The 11,232-nt window shown below is 43.9% G+C and overlaps 1 protein-coding gene across 2 annotated transcripts in view; it reads right to left on the reverse strand.

Moving 5' to 3' along the window:
* Positions 1–9,802, reverse strand: part of HSD17B12 (hydroxysteroid 17-beta dehydrogenase 12) — a 150,275-nt gene extending 140,473 nt beyond the window's left edge. The window contains exon 1 of one of the 2 annotated variants that reach the window (XM_021083164.1): positions 9,494–9,801. In XM_021083164.1, coding sequence (XP_020938823.1) covers positions 9,494–9,653 — 160 coding nt within the window. In that variant the 5' untranslated portion in view covers positions 9,654–9,801. Of the gene's footprint in view, positions 1–9,493 lie in introns of both variants that reach the window. The other variant, XM_021083165.1, reaches the window with a different exon arrangement.

Raw genomic sequence — 11,232 nt, forward strand, 5'->3', positions numbered from 1 at the left:
GCGGCTTTTCAACTATCACACCGTGGTTTTACGGAGTGACCTCGAGAAAGCGATACCCAGTTTCAGGGGTCATTCAGCAATGCTATTACCCAGTCCCTAGTTAAGAGTAAAAATTCCCACACCACAGTGATTAGATTTTACCCCAGAGAGAAGCAGTCTCTGAAAGATGATAACCAGAAAGTGCACAAAAATGGCCTCCCTTTACTATCAAGTATAAAGTTGCAATTTTTTAAAAGGCAATTTTAACTGAAATTATATGAATAACATGCACTGGTGTATCTCTGTGGCAATGCAACAACTTCAGGAGGAAACAAAGACTTCTGTTTAAAGCTCAACTCAGCATTACCCTTCTGCTTAAAATCCCTGACAATTGTTTTTGATGGTCTTCGATTAAACAGCCCTGCTCCCTGGCTCCTTCTCCCGGCTCCACTCCCATCTGACATCAGGCCTTCCCCTTCTGGGCTCCAGGCCCTCAGGCCTTGCTTTAAGGGGGCCCTGCTCTTCCCCATCTCAGGAGCCTCGCACCTGCTGTTCCTTCTGCTCTGTCTGCTACTCTTCATTCACTTCCCTTCAGACCTCAGCTGAGTCATCACAAGCTCTCATAGAACCAAGTGTGTCTGCTTCCCACCCCTTAACAGGGCAGCTGGTTCCTGACCCCCGTTTTCCCTCCCACCAGTCTGTTGCAAGGCCACAGCCAGTGCTCAGGAGGATCTGGATGGTGGGTAGACACACGGACGGTGCTGGATCACACTCTCCACCAAGAAAGTGAAGACTCTACCCTCCCTGCCTCTCAGCCTTAATCGTGATCGATTCCAGAAGGCAGAGATACAAATGGCTGTGACACTTTAATATTGTTATTTTCATGAAGGAAGAGCAGGAGAGAGATGGAATAAAGGGCCCACTGTGCTACAAACTGAATTCATTTGCTAGAGGCGACATTTATATGCTGAAATTCTAACCCCCAGTGTGACGGTTTTAGGAGGAGGGGTCTTTGGGAGGTGATCAGGTCATGAGCATGGAGCCCTAACAAACACCATCGGTGTCCTCATAAGAGACCCTGGAGATCTCTGGCCCCTTCTGTCATGTGAAGACGGAGCAAGATGGCAATCTGTAAACCAGGAAGCAGGTCCTCACCAGAATCTGCCAACACCGTGATCTGACTCCGGAACTGTGAGAGATAAATGTTTCTTTTTATTTATTTTGTATTTTTATTTTGTGGTCGTACCCATGGCATATGGCCAGTGACTGAATCCAAGCCATAGCTGCAACCCACACTGCAGCTGCATCAATGGTGGATCCTTTAACCCAATGCACCAAGTGGCACATGTCTGCAAAAACCCAAGCTGCTGCAGTCCTATATCTTAACTGACTGCTGCACGGCAGGAACTCCAAACGTTTGTTATTGAAGCCACCTAGTCTGTAGTATTTTTGTTATACAGCCCAAGTGCACTAAGACATACTATTTTTAAAAACTTTTTTTGAAACTTACCCTTATCTATGAATGGCATTTAATGGCACTGGAACTGATCTGTTCAAATCCACTTACCCATGGATTCTGCTCATTAAATCTTTCAATAAATTTTTTTCTGAAACTGAAACAAATTATTCTCAACCAACAAAAACAAACAAAAAATTCGTCTTGAAGCTCATCACTCTCACGCACTAGCGAAAATAATCTCAGTTTTCTGACGATGAAGCCACCCAAGCAGTAACTTTTTCTTACTGAGCTTTACCTTGTCAATTAGCTGAAGTAATTAGTGTATGATGCTACGGAGGCGAACACTATCACTAAGAAGTTATTAAGCATTTATGTACCAGGCACTGCTCCATTTGTTTTACACAGAATGAGGATTCTCATTTACCCTTTGCAGCAATCCTGTGGGACAGACACGGTATGATCCCCATTTTGCAGATGCAGAAAGTGAGGCTCACAGCTGTTTACTGCCTTACTCAAGGTCACACTCTAATTAAGTAGAGGAACTAGAATCCAAGTCTTGGTTTGAGTCTCCAAGGTCTCAGGTTTGATCCTTAAATAGGAAACAATATTGCAAAGAAAGAGGAAGAACGGGGGGGGGGGGGGGGGTAGATAAAAGGAGGAAGCAGGAAACAATGGGGACTGGTCTGAGGGAATGGGGAGATATTCCAGCTCAGAGCACGGAGGCTGTACTTCTAATTCCAAGAAACCATCCCCTTTGGTTTTTCCCTCCAGATAAGATCAGGGCATACGTTTAGGTCCGATTCTCCAGTTGTATCTGCCTCCTCTCACACAGCTCTAGCAACAGTGCTTTAGGGTTGCCCTGCGAACTCCAGTCTGGAGAACTTGTTCCATTCAGGCCTATGGACTCCCTTTTCAGGGCTGAAGTGCAGAAATATCTTCAAGAACTTTTATGACCAAGTTCATCTGTTTCTCTACTCTCTACCACCTGCCCGTCTTTAAAACACACACACACACACACAAATACATGGAGTTCCCTTCGCAGCAGAGTGGAAACAAATTCAACTAGTATCCATGAGGACACAGGTTCTATCCCTGGCCTCGCTCAGTGGGTTGGGGATCCAGTGTTGCTGTGAGCTGTGGTGTAGGTCACAGAAGCGGCTCGGATCCCAAGTTGCTGTGGCTCTGGCGTAGGCCGACAGCTGTAGCTCTGATCTGACCCCTAGCCTGGGAACTTCCACATGCTGCAAGTACGGACCTAAAAAGAAAAAAATAAAATAAACACACACATACACACAAAATCCAGTTTAAAAAAAAAAAAAAATACAGCACTATTGTGATCAACATCAAGAACAAGCTCACCCGCAAGAATAGGTCTACTAGTTTCCTGAACGTCAACAGGGAGCATAGTACGCTTGCCAAGCTGGACCTCCAGAAAGTCGCTAAAACCACTGGAGGATGTCAGAGGGATAAACAGAAAATAGCAGTCAAGGTCAGACTCAGCCATACTGGTGACAGTCAAACCCTTTCCTTTGTTAAGCACCCTGAGTGATTTTGCAGTGTGTTCCCATGCATCAAGATTCATTGTTGCAAATCTGAAGAAAATCCTGAGCTATCCGATTCTAAAATGTGCTACCTATTATGCAATGCTTCCAGAAATACCAATCACGTCCAAACTTGAAAGTGTGCCTTAAATCAAAAGGCAATTAAGTTCCTAAGGTATAAAGAAATCCACCCCCAAGTACCCACGCAGTCTGTAAGCCAATCACCACCACACACAGCCTGTAGATGTGGCATAAGGGACAACTTGGCTTCGAATCTTGATTCTGTAACTCACGAGGTGTGGAACTGCAGACAAGAGAAGTCATTTACGGAAGCCTCTGTTTCCTCCTCTATACACTATGGATAATGCAGCACAGTTCAAGGAGAAATTAAAGATAATCTAAGTCAAGTGCCTGGAACAATTCATTCATTCAATAAAGGGTAGTGATCAATATTTCTTCTGGATTTTCCAAATTAAGTAATTCACATTTCATACATTCATATGTACCTATATAGTTCATGTGATACCTCAAAGCCCAATTAAAGAAACGGACCTGCTGTCAATGGGCCCTGGTCCCTCGAAGAGCCTTCAAGTATCTGAGGTAACTAGTCCACTCCTGCATAGCTATCCAACGTAAAAACAGAAATTATGAACCACACCTGATTTTGAGAATCCTTTGATTCCCAGAGCTTGGCTAAATCGGGCCCATGTGGATGGATGGCCTTTCCACAAGAGAACACCAGCACCTCATACTCTTTTTAAGGCCTCACTGAATTAGGGAAACCCTAGAACACTACAGAGCCAAATGAGTTTCATGAGCTTTGGAAAATCTCAGGAATCTGCTAATGCAGATGTGCAGAGGGCAAAATGCAAAGGTAAAGACGCTTTGCACGAACTCGCTCCACAGAATGGAATATTACCCAGCCATAAAAAGGAAGGAAGCCCTGAAATATGCCACATGAATGAACTTGGAAAATACAGGGCTAAATCAAAGCCAGTTGCCAAAAACTTCATACTGTAGCATTCCATCTACATGAAATATCCGGAATAAGGAAATGTATATAGACAGTAGATTAATGGTTGAGGAGGGTTCAAAGGGGTGGGAATTAGGGAGTGACAGCTGATCAGTTCATGGTTTCTTTTAGGGAAGATGAAAATGTTCTGAATTTAGGTTGCAGTGGTGTTTGCGCAACCATTTAGAATACATGAAAACCTTGAATTGTACACTTCAATGGGTAAACTGTATGGTATATGAATTATAGTCCAATAAAGCAGATTTAAAAATTCCAACTTACTCCACTGTTGGAGGATGAGGGTTTGATCCTTGGCCTTGCCTAGTGGGTTAAGGATACAGTGTTGCCATGAGCTGTGGTGTAGGTCACATGTGGCTCAGATCCCATGTTGCTGTGGCTGTGGTGTAAGCCAGCAGCTACAGGTCCAATTTGACCCCTAGCCTGGGAACGTCCCTATGCTGAGCATGCGGCCCTAAGAAACATTTTTTTTAAATGCAACTCATTAACTTCTTAGTGGATCCTTTATTCTTCACTGCCTGAAGCAATATCCTTTCCTTTAAAAACCAAGAGCTCGGATTGCCGGATTGCCGTCTGAGATTTAAAGAGAAAATACCATGACTCTGGTAGTTCGCTTACCTTGCCCTTGCACCTGTCATCTCCACTTTATTTCAATACCAATCATTTAAGATGAACTCCAATGATGGAAACTAGCTCAGATAAATGCAAAATGTGTCCACGCTCCAACCAAAGTCTACAGATTACATTCTTCGTTGCTCCACACCAACGACAGTTCTCTTGGAAAAAATTGACCAACTTCATTCGCAATCTTCTGTTCATTACTTCCTACAGTGACCCGCAAACAACTTGAAGATCCTCTTTAGCGGGATCTCTTTGCTCTCAGAAGAAATGCGCAAAGCATTGCATGACAATGGGCTGGCAAGAGAGCCTTACCTACTAAATTGGCTAAACCCACCTGCTAGGGGCCTAATGAAATCAGCGTAATTCACTTGAACGATTACTGGAGAGAACTAGGGAAGGGCTGACACAGGTCTTGATAAGATGGAGATAAATTAGAGGATGGGCCATGTTAAGGCTGGTCTGAAAAACTCGCTAGACTAAGGACTCTATGGTCTGGAATATTTTTACAGACTGCAAAGCACAACTGTATTTCAGAGATTTTCCAAGCTTTTTTTTTTATAAAAGTGCCAGTTACTGTGGGAAAAGACGAAAAATGAGGACCCACAGTCCCTGCCTCTCAGATTCTAAAATCTGAGGGGAAGAAATTACTGGTATAAAAAGATACTACCAAATCAAACACACTTTAACATTATTTTATAATGCTAAAACTAATTGGTTATGGACAGGAAAATGTTAAATGAACATCAATATTAGAAAGTAGGCAATGCCAGAGTTCCTGCTGTGGCTCAGTGAGTTAAGAACCTGACTAGTATCCATGAGGACACAGGTTCGATCCCTGGCCTCGCTCAGTGGGTTAAGGATCCGATGCTTCTGCAAGCTGTGGCGTAAGTCAAAGATGTGGCTCAGATCCCAAGTTGCTGTGCCTGTGACATAGGCCCCAGCCTGGGAACTTCCATATGCCACAAGTGCAGCCATCAAAAAAAAAAAAAAAAAAAAAAAAAAAAAAAAGAGGCAATGCTTCCCTAATGACACCAAGTCCCCCTAAAACTGAGTTCCCTGATAGAGTTTATGATTAGTCTCTCTCTATCCAAAACTTTATCCCCTTTCTTTTTCCCTTTGACCTCAATCCTGTGCTAACTGAACAATAATCAACCAGAGCCAGGTGACTAAAACTGCCATTGCCAATAACATCATTAAAGTACTAAAATTGCTGTTGTAGGTGTCATTAACATACCAACTCAGGGAGTTCCCGTCGTGGCGCAGTGGTTAACGAATCCGACTAGGAACCAAGAGGTTGCGGGTTCGATCCCTGGCCTTGCTCAGTGGGTTAAAGATCCGGCGTTGCCGTGAGCTGTGGTGTAGGTTGCAGACGCGGCTCGGATCCCGCGTTGCTGTGGCTCTGGCGTAGGCTGGTGGCTATGCCTCCGATTCAACCCCTAGCCTGGGAACCTCCATATGCCGCGGGAGCGGCCCAAGAAATAGCAACAACAACAACAAAGACAAAAGACAAAAAAAAAAAAAAAAAAAAAAAAAAACCAACTCAGGCTGTTTCTCCAGGGCACGCTGAGCTCACAGACCCCCAAGCCATGGACCACTTGGCTAAGAGCTCACAGACCCCCAAGCCATGGACCACTTGGCCTAAGAATCATAAACCAGAGATATCCTGATTCCTGAAACTGTAATTAAGAAATGTCACAGGGGAATTCCTGCTGTGGTGTAACGGGCTTAGGATCTGGCATTGTCTCTGCAGCATCTCAGGTTTCTTCTGAGACTTGGAATCAATCTCTAGCACCACACAGTGGGTTAAGTGTCTGGCACTGCTGAAGCTGTGGCATAGGTCAATCCCTGGCCAGGAAACTTCCATATGCAGCAGATGCGGCAAAAAAAAAAAAAAAAAAAAAAACATAGAACTGTAAGTAGATGATGACCATCCCAGTCTTTCTTCCTATTTATTTATTTTTGTCTTTTAAGGGCCACACCTGCAACATATGGAAGTTTCCGGGCTAAGGGTTGAATGGGAGCGGCAGCTGCCGGCCTACGCCCACATCTTGCAGCAACGCAGCCTGATCCTTAACCCACTGAGTAAGAACAGGGATCAATCCTGAATCCTCCTGTAGAGTTGGGTTCTTAATCTGCTGAGCCGCAATGGGAACTCCTATTCTTCCCCTTTAAGAAACAAAAAACAAAAATCCTAACCTCGAGACCAAGTTGGAATGGATCCGAGACTTGTCTCCCACTCCAGTTGTCGGAGTTCAGCTTTCAGCGCCACAGGCACAAGATCCTGGTTTGGTTTCACTAACATGGCCTGCAACTAGCATTTATTCAAAGGTTGCACAAGATTATGATAAAAGTTTTGTAGGGCGTTTGTAGGAGAAAACTTATCAGTATTACATACAAACATTAATTCTAAAATCCCAAAACTTTGGTTGAACAAATTACCTACTTTTAATCAAAATTTAACCGTAATTATGCAAGTGTTATCTCCGCTGGTTTGTTTTCCAAAAATTTCACTTTTTCTTTGTTATTCAAAGAGTCCCTGAATTGGGAGAGAGAAAGCAAGAAGTAGTTTCTTTTAATATCCAGGCCACCACACGTGTGTAGTGTTACAAATAACTTGATCATTTCTTCTGCTTCCATACTTGAAAAGAGATTCCCCAAAACACAAACTGAACAGTATTTCACTTTACCACACTGTGAGCCTCTCTGCTATATCCTATTGTTCTAGGTTAAATGTTACTTCTAAATCTTGTCAGTATTTCCCTTAATTCATCAAACATCTTTCCTCTGGGGCCAAATCTTTTCAATATAAGTATTACTCATAAAATGACAATGTCACATCACTTGGCTTTTACTATGGATTCATATAGAAACAACTTAGACCATCTGAGTTATCAGCAACTACAGTCAATTTTAGATAGCTAAAAAAAAAGTTATTCCCAAGAGTCTTTTTTGCTTTTTAGGGCCACACTTTCAGCATATGGAACTTCCCAGGCTAGGGGTTGAATTAGAGCTACATACAGCTGCCGGCCTATACCACAGCCACAGCAACTTGGGATCTGAGCCGCATCTACAACCTACACCACAGCTCATGGCAATGCAGGATCAACTGACTGAGCGAGGCCAGGGATGGAACCCGAGTCCTCATGGATACTAGTCGGAGTCATTTCCGCTGTACCACAACAGGGACTGCCAAGAGTTTTACTTATAAATTACAAAACTAATCCATCTTAATATATAATTTCCTAAGGCACTGGAGTTTTATGCAACTATTTCGAAAGTCGACAAGCAAGTTTTCCGAGCCAAACAACTAAGAACTTGAGCAAACCAACTGTGAAATTATAATTGATTACACATCACTTGCTTTCTCAACGATTAGAAAATCAGTGACTTTTTAAAATACATATTATAATGTTAACAGCTGCTTCACAGATTCATTCCTACTTGAGATGTTTTCTCTTTATGTTGCTATCCCCAAAGTGTAATTTATCTTGTTTTTCCTACCAAGTTGTTGAAATGTTTTCAAGTGAATAAAGAATATAGAGTACCATTATTTGCACATCTTATTTGAGCCTAGTCTGAATGCAACCCCGAACCACTCAGCATTCCATAAAATGCTTTGTGAACATTTTATTATAAAACTGAAGAACAGGAGTTCCCATCGTGGCTCAGCAGTAATGAACCCAACTAGTATCCATTGGGACGTGGGTTCGCCCTGGCCTCCCTCAGTGGGTTAAGGATCCCACATTGCCTTGAGCTGCGCTGTAGGTCGCAAACACTGCTGGGATCTGGCGTTGCTGTGGCTATGGTGTAAGCCAGCAGCTATAGCTCTGATTTGACCCCCTTGCTGGGAACTTCCAGAAGCCACGTGGGAGGCCCTAAAAAAAAAAAAAAAACTGAAGAACACATAATCACATCTTCGATCTGTACATCACTCAGTTAAAACAAAACAAAAACAAAAAAAAAAACCCTAAAAGAAAAGAAAAATAAGGAAAGAAAATCAACAAAAAAGGCAGAGAAAGAAAAAAGGCACACGCAAAACTTCCCTGCAGATAATTTTCTCAACTTCTCTAATCTGACCTTTCCCTTCCATTTTCCTCTAACTAGATAAACAAGATCCATTTGTTTAGCTCACTCTTTATGGGAATACTTTTTCCTGCAAATGTCCTGAAAAAAAAAAAAAATTCTGAATTCTACTTGAAGAGTTACCGTTTTTGCAAAAGCAATAGTTCTTGCCACCCATTAGAACTCCAGACCAATTTAGCAAAGATTAAAAAAAAAAAAAGTAAATTATATGAAATAGACCAAACCCAAGGCTCCAAAGAGCAGAAAGTCTTCTGAAATTCTCTGTCCTCTTCCTTCACCCTCACCCCAAACAAGCAACAGAATGCTTTTCATCTTTAGCACAAGGCAAGTGTTCAAGCCAAAAACTTTATTTTAAAAATACTCATAAGGGACTAGCCATGTGGATAGAGTGTGACCGAGCAAGCAGCCGGGCGACGAACTCCAGTCGGTGAAGCCGGAAAGATTTAAAGGTCACAAGATCCAGGGAGCTGGGGTCAGATTTCTCCCGCACCCACCAAGTGGCCCTTCAGATTCTCTGAGTTAGGCCAGCAATGTATTAAGTACTTACAAACTCCACAAGTCTAAGCAAGCCGGAAGATTTGCTTAGGGAACAGGCGGGTACGCGGAACAGGGAACAGGCGGGTACGCGGAACCAAGGAGTCTCAGTAAAGAGGAGAGGGGAGCTGGGGACCAGAAGGCCAAGCGCTGGGCCAGGACCTGGTCAGCGCAGACCAGGCCCAGCCGGGAGCCGCGCGGGCCGCCGAAGGAGCGAGGGGGATGGCGGCGCTGGAGCCGACTCACCTGCCCATTCACCGAGCCACGGGCCGACCCCCGCCTCGTGACCCAAACCCCAGACCCGAAGGGCCGTGAAGAACCAGCACGAGATGCGCAGAGCCAGGTAGGCCACGGTGCTCGCGCCCACCCAGTACAGGAAGCCCGCTGCAGGCAGAGCTGTTTCCATGGCTTTCAACCGGGCCTCACTACCTTCGCGAATGAAAAAGACGAATGAATGAATCCAAGAAGAAGCGCCGGCCGTGACGGTGAAGACTACAGCAATAGGCGCTGCTCCTACAAAGATTTTGGCCTAAACCCCGCCTATGGCACCATTTCCGTGCCGCAATTGGTGGATCTGTGGGTCTCGCTGCGCGTACTTCATCAGCCATTGGCTGATTCTAGTTGCGCTGCCCCGCCCAGACTCCCCTTAGCTGTCGCCCACTGGCGTTTCCGTCTTAAGGCGGCTGATCGCTCACCTGCCAATCAAGCTTCAGCCCTGTGCATCGCGGCAACGCGCCCCAGGATTCCGCCAGAGCGCAGGACGTCTCACCCTCACCAAATTGCCCGGGTCTCTCATTGCTGGAGAGTCCTGGCCCCAGCGGTAGCGTGTGCTCGGATTGGCCAATCAGATCCAACCTGCTTTGAGCTGGGTTTGAGGAGGAAATGGGTGAATGGAAGGAAATATTGTAGTAAGAAGTGGACGGGGAGCCTCGGTTTTATTTTCATGTCTTTATTAAACAATTCTGCATCATTAAGTGTGGTGTCGTTTTTCCCATAAGCTTTTCCGAATAAATGTTTTCATCTCCTGTTTCTGTACGGTCCCCACAGCACACCTTCGCTCCGGTTACACATCCTAATGGAGGGCTTTCTAAGTGCCAGACTCCCTCCCTCACTGGCATTAAACAACATAGTTCCCAATGTCTTGGACTGAAAGGTAAATAAGAGGGATCACAGAGTTAAATGACTATAATACCCAACGGTTTTAGATCTATAAAATGAATGAAAAATAGATTATGGGAACACAGCTTGATGAACAATTAGTTTGGAGGACTCCATGTTTTAACTGGGATTTAAAGGGCTACAGAGGGAGGAATGATGAAGGCGCACAAAAGTGTACAGTCCAAGTAGATGTATAACCACCTCGCCAAAGTTCCAGAGGAGTAGAGTCCAAGGTAAGTTTAAGAAATTGTCTAATGACTTATATCCAGACAAAACTATATTTCAAAAGGATTCACGCACCCCTATGTTCACTGTAGCACTACTCACAATAGGCAAGACATGGAAACAACCCAAATGTACATTGACAGATGGTTGGATTAAGATGATGTGGTGTATATACACAATGGAATACTACTCGGCCATTAAAAAGAATGAAATTTGTAGTAACATGGATGCAACTAGAGATATCATACTAAGTGAAGTCAGGAAGAGAAAGACAAATACTGTATGATATATATCATATGTAGAATCTAAACTATGGCACAAGTGAACCTATCTACAAAACAGAAACAGACTCACAAACATTTAGAACAGACTCGTGGTTGCAGGGAGGTGTGGAGTGGGATGGACTGGGAATTTGGGGTTAGTAGATGCAAATTACTATGTTTAGAATGGATAAGCAATGAGGTCCTACTGTACAGCACAGGGAACTATATCCAGTCTCTTGAGATAGACCATGATGGAAGATAATATAAGAAAAGAAATGTATATCTATGTGGGTCACTTTGTCATGCAGCAGGAATTGGCACAACATTATAAACCAACTA

Source organism: Sus scrofa, chromosome 2 (genome assembly GCF_000003025.6).
Source record: "Sus scrofa isolate TJ Tabasco breed Duroc chromosome 2, Sscrofa11.1, whole genome shotgun sequence".
Taxonomy (NCBI): domain Eukaryota; kingdom Metazoa; phylum Chordata; class Mammalia; order Artiodactyla; family Suidae; genus Sus; species Sus scrofa.